The sequence below is a fragment of the Capra hircus genome, chromosome 2 (genome assembly GCF_001704415.2).
Source record: "Capra hircus breed San Clemente chromosome 2, ASM170441v1, whole genome shotgun sequence".
NCBI classification, from domain to species: Eukaryota; Metazoa; Chordata; class Mammalia; order Artiodactyla; family Bovidae; genus Capra; species Capra hircus.
The window spans coordinates 7,788,346-7,802,624 of record NC_030809.1 but is presented as its reverse complement, the minus strand read 5'-3'; the positions used below and the strand labels follow the sequence as shown (position 1 = coordinate 7,802,624).

Genomic DNA, 14,279 nt, shown 5'->3' with positions numbered 1-14,279 from the left:
TGACATCTGTGTAGCCTTATACTGAATGAAGAGAAGCCCTAGTCATTCCAACTTAATTCTGGGACAATTTAACTTAAGTACAATCAAGAGAAATGTCTCTAAGGGCCAAATAAGACAAAGCTTTAAAAAATGGAAATATTTCCAGGCATATTTTCTTGGATACTCACTTGGGGGGGCATAAGACTTCTTCAAGAAATTCTTCAATCTTATTTACATCCGTTTTGACCTCATTGTTGAAAGTTATAAATGGTGGGTGGGTCCCCGGAGCCAAGTTCTGCAGGTCTGCAGGCTTCCTGTTAGGCAAAACAGTGGTCAAAATCAGGTCATTTCTAACTCTAACTAAAGAAGGCAACAATACTTTACATTCTCAGAGTGATTCTAAATTTTAAAGTATATAAAAATGAATAAGAAAAAATATACTTTTTCCACTAAGTATAATGGCCGCAATAGTACTCTAGTAAGAGGCAAACCTCCACAAAGCATATAATTTATGATAAGAAATTTTTAAACCTTTGATTTTAATTACAAAGTCCTTCATTCATGTTCCAAATTTAACTGAGGTATTTATTAGAAATGGAGATAGAATGAGGGGAAGAAGACTTGGGAAAGTCAGTCTCTAGTCTAAACCCTGGCACTACCTCACTGTGTAAAGATGGACAAACTATAACTTCTCTACTTCTCTAGGCCTTTTACTTTTTAAATAAGGGAGAGGAGTAGCTGATTGCCACAGTCCTTTTCCATAGCATTTCAAATTCAGGTGTTATTTCCTTTCCATTTTCCAAATCCAGACTTGATAGAAGGTCACAAGATTTGACTAGTATGAAAATACTTTAACATATAAAAGACAGCATAAACAAAGATAAAAGGCAACACAGAATGGACAAAATATGATAGTAATTAAGAAGGACTTTGTCCAAATTAAAAAATTCTAATAGGTATGGGTCAAAGTAAATTGATAAGTAACAGATAAGTGAACATATGGGAAAATGTCCATAAATCCAATTATCATGGAAATTTAAAATTAAATAATGAAGACATTTTCCTCCTGTTAATTAGGAGAAACTGAAAATACACAGAACACTAATAAAAATGGTAAAACTGGTATGCTGCCCTATTAAAAAGCAAAATGCCTCACCTAAGCCCAGTGAATCCTAGAATCAATAACATGACCAGATATGATGTGCATCCTAATGACAAAACATGAAGCATTCATCACCACCTAACCACCGTTCTTACCAAATCAAGCCTCCTAGGGCAGCTGTCTCTCAATCTGTGATCTAGGGAACCAGGTAAGGGGAAGCCGCTCAGTCGTGTCCAACTCTTTGCGACCCCACATACTGTAGCTTAACCAAGCTCCTCCGTCCATGGGATTTTCCAGGCAAGAGTACTGGAGTGGGTTGCCATTTCCTTCTCCAGAGGATCTTCCTGACCCAGGGTTCGAACCCAGGTCTCCCGCATTGTAGGAAGGTGCTTTGCCGTCTGAGTCACTAGGGAATTCCTTAGGGAACCCAGGGTGCCCTGGAAAAGGGAGCGGCTGCCCACATCGGTGTTCTGGCCTGGAGAATTCCATGGACTGTATAGCCCATAGGGTCGCAAAGAGTCTGACATGACTGAGCAACTTTCACTTTTTCATCAGATGTCCGTGAGATCAGAACCACTCGAATAATAAAAAGACATCATGTACCTTTTTCACTCTCGTGTTGTATAGTGGAATTTTCCATAGGTTACTTGCAGATATCACAAAGTAACAAATACAGAAGCAGATATAAGAATCTGTCTTCTATTAAGGAGGTCATTAGATATGTACAAAAATATAAAATAATGCCACTCTTCTCACTAATTTTGTTTTGGAGAATAAAGTTATTTTTAATTAAAAATAACTGCGATGACAATGAGTTCGTGATTGTTCTACTTAAATGAATTAGTAAATAATTATTTTAAATTTCTAGCTTTAAATAGGAATTTAAAAATTTTATTCCTCATTATAATTTCTAATATAGTAAAATCAATATTAACTGAAAGCTCTTTGAGGTCCTCAATAATTTAAAAGAATAAAGGGGTCCTGGGACCAAAAAGTTTATTTATAGGAAACATGAGGAGTTATAGGACAAAGTTAAGTGATACCACAAGGAAGCAGTCAGCCAAATCTAGAATTTGGGGCAATCTATAGTTCAACTAACTGGATTTTCACCAGTCAATGGCAGAAGGACAAAAAGCCACAAGTGGGAGTTAGAAGGGATTGTTGTAGACTAAGAAAAATTTATGACACATAACAACCAAATATGAGTTTAATTTGTCTGAATCCTAATTTGAACAAACCAGTGAAAGAGAAAATATTTTGGAGACAACTAAGGAAACTGGGGCTGGGGGTGGGGAGAGGGGAACCTTTCCAGGGGGTCAGCGGTAAAGAATCCACCTGTAATGCAGGAAGACACGGCAGGAGCTGTGGGTTCAGTCCCTGGGTCTCAAGGAAGACCCCTTGGAGAAGGAAATGACAACCCACTCCAGTATTCTTTCCTGGAAAATTCCACGGACAGAGGTGAATGGGGGCTGCAGTCCATGGCATTGCAAAAGAGTTGGACACGACTGAGTGACTAAACAACAGGGAAACTGGATTATACATTGGGAACTAGATATTATAACGGCATTGTGGTTAGGTAAGGAAATGTCATTATTGTTTGGAGATATACAGTGAAATAAGTAGAGGTGAAATGACAGTATTCCTGGGGTGCACTTTGAAATATTTCAGGAAAGAGAAAAAAAAAAAAACAAACAAAAAAGGGACAAAGCAAATGGAAGCAAAATCTTGATAACAGAACTGAAGCTATGAGGAAGTTGATTCATTTTTGTATATGTTTGAGAACTCTCATAATTAAGAAGATGAACTTTAAAAACTTAAAAAAATAACACATTGCTTCAAAGAACTTTTCCCCTAGTACAGACCTTCCTTCCTTCCCTCTTTACCACAAAGGCACACAATTTGAATAAAACAAAGGATATCTTTAAGTGAATCATGAAGGTAAAATATTTTGTCATTAAAAACAATTTTTAAAATAGAGTGTACCCAAAAATCTATACTCAGTCCAGCTTATCAATTTCCCCTGGGTTTATACACATCAATTCTCTCTCTCCCTTTCTTTCGCTCCCCTTACCACACACACCCCATTAACTCTCTCTCAGTTTAGGTCTGGAGCGTTCCTCATCTACTATTATATTCCAATCAAATATACAAGGACTTAGTGATTATCCAAATAGCTCAAATGTTCTAACTCAGCGCCTCCCTCTACTCAAGTTCTACAGCATATCTCCTTCCCAAGCCAAAGAAAAAATAAGACTATTTATCAACTTCTGCAATAACCTAAATTCCAAGAGAGCTTTTAAAAGTCAAAATCTGATCTGATTTTCAACTCTTATTCTTTTACTGAGCATTCTTTGGTTGGACAAGGTAAAGTTGAACACAAAATAATCGGAGTACATGGAACGTTAGCAAGTCTTCCAGACACATACTCAGTTAAATAGTGAGGTATGGCTAGAGGGTCCCAGTAACTTTTATGTAAGTACTCAACTCCAAATCAGAATTGTTCTGTTTCTCATTTCACTGGTTTCTTTTCTTGTGTTTGGCTCTACTGCAAGGTTTGCAGAATATTAGTTCCTCTGACCAGGGACTGAACCTGGCCATGGGCACATGGCAGCCCTAACCACTGGACCACCAGGGAATTCCCCCTGGTTTCTTTTTGTTATTCCTTCTTACTCATCATCTTAATCACCTGTTCTTTGATCATTAAAGGGTCCAGCATGTCCAAGATGGTAGTTATCTCCCGTTTTCAAGTTACCCACTCATACTCTCACTCAGAATCACATTTGTTCCCACTTATAATTTACTTCCTCCTCAACTCAGAAAGACCATACACAAAGTCAAGAGTCTGGAAACCCTAACAATTTAGGGTTTATATATTTATTTCCAACTCCTAACACTTAAAAAAGTTAAGAAAGTAGCACAAAGGTAAGAAAGAACAACAGTATCTCATCACTGCAAGGAGGGCTAATAAAACCGTATAAAATACACAAGAGAAAGAAAACATACATCTCTTCCATCAATGCCAGTAATGAATAAGAACATCCTTTAGTCTGTTATACACAAATTGTGGGCACCTGGAAGACACCTTTCTCACTTCAAAGTTATAAAACATATCCACTAACGTTCTTATGATTAACAAAGCGTCCATTAATGCTTAAGCATAAGGGAATCATTTTTTCATGAACAGGGCAGAGTTAGGTAAAAGAGAAGAAAGAAATGAATGCTGTAAAATAATCTGTAAGGGAGGGTGGCAAAACAAATCACAGTTATCACTCCTACAATAAATTATGACAATTTTCAAGGTTTCCAAACAAAAATATTTGTTAGAGGAGGGATAAAGTTAGCATGGTGGAGAAGAAGGAACCAAAAAACCAAATAAAAAGAACCTGGTTAAAGTCCCAAATTGAACAGTTCTGCTATTCATCAGCTATGTGATTAAATAAATCACAACCTCTCTGGGTCCAGATTTCCTCATTTGTATTATGGATATAAGACTTGGTTTATCTGTAAAGATCAAATCAAACAAAGGGTATGAAAGTGAACTAAACTTTATACAAGTGTTCATGGAAGTGACAATTTTAAACTATTTGAGTCTGATGGTTACTTAGCATTAGCTGGTACTAAGAATTTGATTAACACAGAAGTGTGTAAGTAAAGTGAAACCGTGCACGACTAGTGGATAGTCCTTCTTTTTTCTGCTGAAAGCCTATATAGGTTTTTTTTTAAGGTGATGATACTATTTTCCAGGATTAACTGCTGAGATGTAGGACAATCATGTTAGGTCCTTGCTCCAAGTGAAAGTAGACTTGAGAAGAAACTTTAATGCCTCTAAACAGATCAGCAGATTTCAAACAGACAAGCTGTAAGCACCGAAGTGACTCATTTAGAAGCTATTATCAAGTCGACAACCAGATAGAATCTAAGATTCTTCAACTTCGAGTCCTCACTTGGTACTCTAAGGTCTCAGGTGTTTTGTTTGACTCACAAAGGCTCATTTTTACAGAGGCTTCACAGAAACTTGACGTTTCAGGAACTGCAATGTGAGAACAATGAAACTGAACAGGCAATGACTAAAATTTTCAGGACATCTTTGGTTTATTTCATAAAAGGCCTTCAATAAGTATTCAGCAATTAGTTCAAATTCATTCAAATGTTTCCCTTAACGGATATCTAGGAAAGTAAAGTGCACAGAATTCATGCCTTGATATGAGAGCATGAATATTCTCCAATGTTTTGGAGGCTATTTATTTTCAGAGCTACTCATCAGAGTAAGCCTTTTTTTATAATAGTCTTCTATTTGGATGGAAAAAAAATTTTTCTGTTATTGCTTATTTTGTTTCCAGATGAAGAAAAGGAAATATATAAAGAGAAAAAACTAAAAGAAGAAACAGAAAGAGAAAGAAGGAATGAAAAGGAGGCACCTTAGAGAAGCTAATACTTTAAGCAACTTAAGTGGCTTAACTTCAATTAAAATTTAATTCAGTATAAACAATTGGAGGCCCTCGAGCTGGTGGCTCAGTTCCAGCAGCTTGGTAAAAATGAGTATAGCACAGCCACAGGAGACTGGAGATGGTTCTTAAAAATAACCAACTGTAACTAGTTGACTCACTAAACAGAAACAAATACTAAGGATGTAGACTTACTTGTTAATTGAGTTTCCTTTTAAAACTTTAAAGGTTTGATTTTTCAGACATAAAATTAATTCACACTAGTCAAGAGAATGCTAGACATAGTATATGGCAAATAAGCAAAAAAAAAAAAAAAAAAGTAACAAATCTTCTGGTTCAGATCACTTTACTCCTATTAATTATCCTTCACTAGATTTGCTATATTCTGACTAATACTAAGTCACACTGAATGACTGAATTGTTGTGGATATCAAACCACACACACCAAGATCCCAGTTACTAAGCATCTGCCTATGTGTACCCGTTCAACTAGTTAAAGGATTTTATTTATTGTGATCAAATGTGGTATACTTCTGATCCCTTTCTACTTTAAGGTCAATTTGTGGAGCAATCATTTTAAAACAAAATAACATCTATGAAAAGGTATCAAATACAACTTTTATAATTCTTAACAGATTTATAGTTTATAAGCAGAATGTATACTGATAACAGGGCTTTCCCGGTGGCTTAGCAGTAAAGAATCTACTCACTATGCAGGAGACACAGGCTCGATCCCTGGGTGGAGAAGACCCCCTGGGGGAGGGAATGGCAACCCACTCTACCATTCCTGCCTGGAGAATCCCATGAACAGAGGCAGCCTCGTGGGCTGCAGTCCATGGGGTTGAAAAGAGCTGGACACGACTCAAGTGACTGAGCACTCATGCAGACACACACTGGAAACAGGTTTAGAAAACCTTTCACTTACAATCCAGTTTTCTAATCCAGCTCTTAGTGGCCTCAACAGGATTTCCATCTTTGAAATTATCTTGAAAAAGAACATAAAGACACATGGCAATGAAATTCTCCCTGTCTCTCTCTCTCTCTCTCACACACATGCCGAGAGTATACATGTGATTCTCCCTGTCTCTCTCTCTCTCACACACACATACCGAGAGTATACATGTGATTCTCCCTGTCTGTCTCTCACACACACATACCGAGAGTATACATGTGATTCTCCCTGTCTGTCTCTCACACACACATACCGAGAGTATACATGTGATTCTCCCTGTCTGTCTCTCACACACACATACCGAGAGTATACATGTGATTCTCCCTGTCTGTCTCTCACACACACATACCGAGAGTATACATGTGATTCAGAACGCATTCACGAGACATGTATCTTCAACTGTGGGACCATTCTAACAAGGGCTTCATGTAGCCCAAGTCAACTTTACAAAGGGAAAGGACAGAGTCTGTACTTTCCTGCCTGACCAGCAGCAGGAAATGAATGATTTCTCTAAAAGGCTGGACTGTTCCACTCCACTTAGTCTCTCTGTACATGTTATTGAAGCTGCTGTTTACTAAAGACATACCTGGAACTCAAACTGATCTCTCAACTTGCTAAAGACTATTTTCAGAAGGGTGGAACCACAGTGACATGATAATGAAAGCAAATTACCTCAATATACTTGGAAATCAGATTTTGTTCTGAGTTTATAAGTCCTTTTAAGATATACAGAGCAGTCATTTTCATAGTTCCATTGTAACATTTTAAATTACTTCAAAATTGTTAAAGTTTAAACTATCACAGTCATCTTCCAAACTTTATGCCATGATAATGGCAACTTACTGTAGGTCTGACTCACACAATATTACAAATGGTGTGCAGACTTCTAAAGCAGAAGGAAATTAGTGACACCACAAAGGATGAGAGTTTCAATGTTTAAGATAGGAATGGAAAATGAAAACAAATACTACTTAGACTTTTAAGGGGGTCTTCTCCAATTTACTTATTTTCTCTGACAATATCATGGAGGAGGAATTTTATGCACTGGTAATATAACACTGCTTTTAAAATAAAAAGCTAATTTCTTAAAGTTATCATTTCTACTCTCAATTCCCCAAACCAGAGGAGTTTACCCTAACAACTACATGGCCACACGCAGCTACCATCCAAGTCAGTGTCTCAGTGTGATGGTCTCTCTCATTACTGTCCTCATGCTTTCTTCTTTCTCTTCCCTCAGCCTACCTCTCAGGCTTATCTGGGCTCTAAGATGCTGATCTCTGATTTAGGAACTTCTGAGCACAGTGAAGATAGACAGTGGAAGTCCTTAAATAAAGGTCTTGATCACTGCCATGAAACTGTTAGCCAGAAAGGCCCTATAACACCAGTGTGATAAAATAATCAATTCTATTCAATGAAAGGTTTGAACATGGTCTGATATGAGTAGTTTCTAATAAGTATGGTGAAGATATTTAACATGTAATGGACACTGAAGAAATTTCAGTTTATTTTTCCCTTCCTCCTTCCTGAGATTAAAAATGAGGTAACTGACCTCGAAGATGAGATAGCTTGCCCGAGGTCCCAGGGAAACCAGGGACAGGGCTCTCTCTGCACAGATCCAGGCCTCTGCCCCTCACATTTTCTATTATGCCATGGTTGCTCCCCTTTTGATTATGTGATAACATCTTGAAATGTGCCCCACATTTTATTATTTTCACTTACATTTGCCTGAAGCTTTTGTTCAAATGGCAGTTGATAAAAACTTAAATTCCTCCTAAAGCCTACAAACTTTTTTTTAGTCTAAAAGTTCTGTAATATGATTTCAGCATAAACTGAAAATTAGGTTTAGAAATTACTCCCACAAAGTATTAAGGCAGCACTGGCAGGCAAGCAACGGGAGGCTGCTCCAAGTCTCACAGGGGCATATGAATACCACCAGCATAGTCATTAACACCAATTGAGCTTCAAAGAGAACCTGTCATACAGTGCCAGAACTAGAAACTGGCTTGTTCCTATGGATGAAATGTCATGTAACAATAATTTTTTCAGAGCAGAAAGTGGGCTTCGAAAAAGCTCTCAGTAGAGTTCTATTGCTCTCCACCAGCTTTGTACTGGGATCAGTACATTTCACCAAGAAATTAGGCAATTATCAGAAAAAGCAGGAAAACCACCACGGTGGGCACCAAATCTTTTCTCCCCCACAGCTTTCTAAAAACAGTCACATTTAACGTTTTAAGAATTATGAAAGGTACTTTTTACTACATGATGTTTTATTCTTCTGTGACAACTTTATTCTATTTACTTTTTTTTTTTTTTTTGAGCCAATGTTTACTTTCTTGAGGTACCTTCGCTTTGAAATCTTAGTTAAGACTACATATTCAGGGTGGTGGTGTTGCTCAGTCGTGTCCAGCTCTTTAGCGACCCCATGGACTATAGCCTGTCAGGCTCCTCTGTCCATGCAATTTCTCGGACAAGAATACTGGAATAGGTTGCCATTTCCTTCTCCAGGGATCTTCCCGATCCAGGGATCAAACCCATGTGTCCTACTTGGTAGGCAGATTCTTTACCACTGAGTCACCTGGGAAGCCCATATTAAGGGTGAAACTCATAGAAAAGCTCTGGAAGGATGATAAACACCAAATCTAAGTTCAATTATCTCTGTGAAGGGGAACTTGATGACCAAGGTTGGGAATGAAGGGGACTCATTATCATGTACTAGCTGTAGATTTTTAACTGATCTGAAGAAGGGTTTTTTTTTTTTTTTTAAATATATACCATAGACCTAAGATTTTTAAAGAAAGCTATAAAGAATATAGGCTCCAATATTCAGTGCTCTCTGTTGATTTAACACAAAGCTCTAGGAAATAAACATATATCTTGATTTTCTGTCAGGAAACCCTGAATCTTTCATCCCACTTCTCATGTGTCACTTTTTACATGTAGGGTACATTACATATATACAAGCCCTAAACATATACAAGCCCTCAAATATCAATCAATTTCCAGGAATAATGTCTTAAAAAGTTTGTAAGTGAAAAGTGAAACAGATGAGTTAGAAACGGCTGTGACGAGTTCACTTCCTTTTCTGAACCAGATTCCCATTGTTTTTTGTGCTATTACTGGTATGTACCATAATCAAGCACTGTATTGAGCTGTTCAAAGAAGGCTTTTTTCAAAGCATGGCAGTCAACTCACTTGCTCCAAGCCAAAAATGGAATAGGAGGAATCCATGTATTTTAAGACACACTAAGGGTGTGTGCTTGGTGGCATGGTCTATTTTTAGGAGTTATATTGGGAAACTCCCTTTGTGAATGCGTGTAGGAAAAAAACAGTAATAGAAGGGTAACTATAAATTATTTCATTCTTATAACAGTCCTGTCCAATATGAGCTAGGTTTTTCTTCAAATGATCCTGTAGTTTTAATTCTTATAATTTCCAAGGCTTACTTCTATGTTCATATATATAACCAAAGGGGTTCCTAGAAGACTTTATGACTTATTTTCAATAAAGAAATTTTAAGTCCTCAAAACCTAAATAAGTGAAGCAAAAAAAAATTTTCACGGTCCCAGAGAATGATAACAGAGAAGAGGGAATGGGATTACACTGTCAGATAATTCTCACCTTGTGATGCCCAGAAGAAGAATGCATGTGAATTCTGCTACCCACCAAGTGACAGCCTGTCAATATTTTTTCTTGGATACTGTTCATGATTGATATGCTTAAAAAATAAACAGCAAAGCATGTTGTGGGATTTGTGTCAAGAGGAATACATTTCCACTGCCACATCCTAAATTGTCTATTGGTATAAATGCTCTCAACCCTTGACTTAAACCTTTTTTTAAAAAAAAAGTATGAATGTTCTTCGCCTCGAATCTGTTTGCTAGGGAAGAACAGAAGTTCCTGGGGTAAAAAGCTTACTGCTTATCAGGGTTCTTCACAGCCCTCTCCACTTTGGTCTACGGAAAGAAAATTAGAAACATCCTTCAACTAGCAAGAACAATCACAAGGCCATAGAGCAAGATAACTGCTCTTATTCTATAATTGTATTTAACCAAGTATGGTCAAAATCGTATTACAGAAAATTCCTGTTATTACCTAAAAAGTAGATTAAATGAAAAAGACCACAGCAGTAATCAGCCTCCTAAAATTCCATGCTTGGCTTTTAAAATCCAGATACATAGGCCACGTGTTTACTAACACATGAGAAGTCATCTGCTTAGAAAGTTCCCATGCTCATCCTGTAATGTCAAAGATGCCAGTGCATCTACACTAAGATAGCTCCTGGTGCTGCTCTTGAAATACAGGGTAAACAAAAAATAAGTTCTTAAAAACACAGAGTGGTCACATGCAGTATACTGACACTGTGAATTATCCATAATACTTATGCAAGTTAAATGTGTCCATCAATCAGCTGAACTTTACTACATTTCTTTAGAGAATATATGCAAGCAAAGTGAGAGATGGGGAGAGAATCAAACTGAAAACAGTAAACTATGTACTCAAGTTGATCCCCAACTATAACCAAATCTTACCTTTTCAGGTCAACAGTTGTGACACTGAACACAACTCCTTTGAGCCAAAGAATCATGAAGAGCCTCTGGGAAAAGGGGCAGTTTCCTATGCTTTCACCATCACTGCCAGCCTGGGAAACAGAAATGAACATTAAAAAAAATGTCAAAGTGATGATACACAAAACTACAGACCTTTTTCTGAATTTTTAATCAAGGGTATGAGAAGACAGGGAAAGCTGCACTGTGGAAGGAAGAAACTCAGGTCTTTCATTGGCCTCTTTCTCTCTTTTATTTATTTGGCCATGCCTCGTGGCTTGCAGGATCTTCGCTCTCTTTGACCAGGGATTGAACTCGAGGCCTCAGCAGTGAAAGCGCACAGTCCTGACCACTGGACCACCAGAGAATTCTCACCTCTTTCTCTTCTTAAAAATGGCTAGCCTAATAATACAGCATTGTCCAAGAGCACTTTCTGCAATGATAGAAACTACCTGAGTTACCACTGTCCCAAACAGTAGTTATTTGTGATACATGGCCAATGAGTACTTAAAATGTAGTTGGTTCAACTGAACTGAATTTTATTTACTTCTAATTAATTTATACTTAAACAGCCACATGTGACTAATGGCTACCATATTGGATAGCACAGGTATAATCAACCCCTGGGGGGACATATGTCCTTGCGTTGGGGCAAAAACTGTCACAGGTTTTGTGAAATGTAAGTTACTTCTTACTCTATGAGACAGTATTCTTTACAGGGCAACATAAAAAAGGAAACACGTGCTTGCCTCCATAGAGTAAAATAATCGCCAACCTCCCCTAATATTTAAATCCCCAATTTAAAATAATAATTTTAAAATTATTCATTATAAAAATCCCATATCCTGTTTACACATCCCTTCAGGGAACAAGAAAATAACAAAAGATATCTTTAGAATAAGTTATCTGTGAAAGTGAAAGTGAAGTCGCTCAGTCGTGTCCAACTCTTTGTGACCCCATGGACTGCAGCCTACCAGGCTCCTCCATCCATGGGACTTTCCAGGCAAGAATACTGGAGTGGGTTGCCATTTCCTTCTCCAGGAGATCCCCCCCAACCCAGGGATTGAACCTGGGTCTCCTGCATTGTAGGCAGACACTTAATCGTCTGAGCCACCAGGGAAGCCAAGTTATCTGTAATCCTACTCAATAAATGAAGCAGTTGATTTCACTAAGCTCAACAACGACACAAAATTTTCCTAAAAATCAGAGTGAGACAAATCTTTAACTCCATCACATAGGTCCCTGAGTTTATAAAGGAGGGAGGAGGGAGCAGGAAATGAGAGAAAGAGCCTGCAGGATAGAAGAGAACACTCTGACACTGACCAGCAGCCAACACAGCCCTCTTCACCATGAAGTCTATGAATAGAGCCAGAAGTTACCTTTCAACAAGTCACTCAAAGATGTTGTTAAAAATATTGTTTATTTTCCTAAAGTAATTCTCAAAAACTTCAGAAGCCATTTCAGTAAAATGCTACATTAGTAAAGTCATTAATTCCTATACTAACAGAGAAATGGAGGGGAGTTAAAACAAAAGCAGTTACCTGATTAAAGATAATATTGATACAACCAACAAATACATGGGCTTTATATAAGGAGGATCTCAGAACTCCACCCTAATCACATAGCACAGGATATGCTTGGTTTCATTAAAAAAAATTTTTTGATCGTTATCAGTAACAAAACACCAAATTGTAGCCAGCATGAATTATATTCATTTCTAATACTACAACTTGTACAAAAATTTACATCCTAAAGAAGGTCTAGTTCTTAAACTTTGTTGTGATTAAAAACAACCTGAAGAGGGGCTTCCCTCGGGGCTCTGATGGTAATCTGCCTGTGATGCAGGAGACCTGGGTTCCATCCCTGGATTGGGAAGATCCCCTGGAGAAGGAAATGGCAACCGGCTCCAATATTCTTGCCTGGAGAATTCTATGGACAGAGGAGCTTGGTGGGCTACAGTCCATGGGGTCACAGTCAGACAAGACAGAGCGACTAACTTTCACTTTTCAAGGAGACACGAAGAAACACTGATGTGGAAAAGTTAGGACAGTAATTTCTTCTTCAGAGCACAAGTCAGTTTACAGTACTAAGTCATCCCACTAGGTGAAATGTATAATAAATCGGCACCCAAATCTGCTTTTTAGAAGATGCTGACCATCTAAACAACATATGGAACACGGATAACATACAACTACATTTATCATAGATAAAAAGGTAACATACTACCTTTCTACACAGCTTGATGATTAATATTTTCATATTTTCATACAAACCTGTAGCTTCATATGCCCCAATTTTTTTTTTTTGCATATTTTCCCTCCCGGTTTTAATATCCTTAGCAGCAGAAGTATAAATATAAGAAAACGTAGAACAAATTGAGACTTACTGGAAAAGCAGTAGTTTGATAGACAAAGAATGAGTATGGCTTATCGTCTTCATCCTATTCCATTTATTTAATCTATAAAATTAACTGTATTTTCCAAGTCTCTGTGAGAGCAGTGTGAAAATAAATAAACTGGCAAAGAAGATGTAATAAAGATGTTGTATCCAAGCACCTGGAAACACATTAAACTGCACACAAGTTGGAGGTATACCGTGACTGCCACAGGGCAAGGACACTGCGCCTCAATTTCCTGCAGTGGCCTGCACAGCGCATCCCAGAGCACGGACAGGAGAATCCTGGCACATGAACTGCTTCATGAAAACCTGCTCAGACTACAAATGCCCCTGTGTCTTCACCTCTTTTGTCTATAATTTTCTACCGGTTTTATCAATTTACTTCTCTTTCAGGCATAGCAAAAGCTTATTACACATCTCACACTCCTAATCAAGCTGCTTTCCTTTATGCACAAGTGAAAACATAGCGCGTAGGGGACTTCCTTGGTGGCCCAGTGGCTAAGACTCTGTGCCCCAATGCAGTGGGCCTGGGCCTGATCCCTGGTCAGGAAACTAGATCCCACAGGCCACAACTAAGACCCAGTGCATCAAAATAATTTTAAAAAAACCAACATAGTATGTGCACTCTCCAATACAAATTCGGAAAAAGGCTTTTTATTAACTACGCTCCTAAAACTCAAAACAATTCAAATAAGAAATAGTACCATGAATAAGTTTTTCCAAAGTCATAAGACCACTAGAAAATACTAGTCAGATGATGTTTTCATAAACTAGAGTGAAACTGTAGAAAAACCCAAGATTTCAAGTAGTTATAAATCAAAACTTTCTCCTTTAATCCAAGTTGTACTAATAAAATTCCA

General features: G+C 37.7%; 1 protein-coding gene across 1 annotated transcript in view; it reads right to left on the bottom strand.

Moving 5' to 3' along the window:
- Positions 1-14,279, bottom strand: part of CLIC4 (chloride intracellular channel 4) — an 81,579-nt gene that overhangs the window by 30,259 nt on the left and 37,041 nt on the right. The window contains exons 2-3 of the mRNA XM_018055974.1: positions 11,008-11,117; positions 168-293 (exon numbers count right to left, since the gene is read on the bottom strand). Coding sequence (XP_017911463.1) covers positions 168-293; positions 11,008-11,117 — 236 coding nt within the window. The remainder of the gene's footprint in view (positions 1-167; positions 294-11,007; positions 11,118-14,279) is intronic.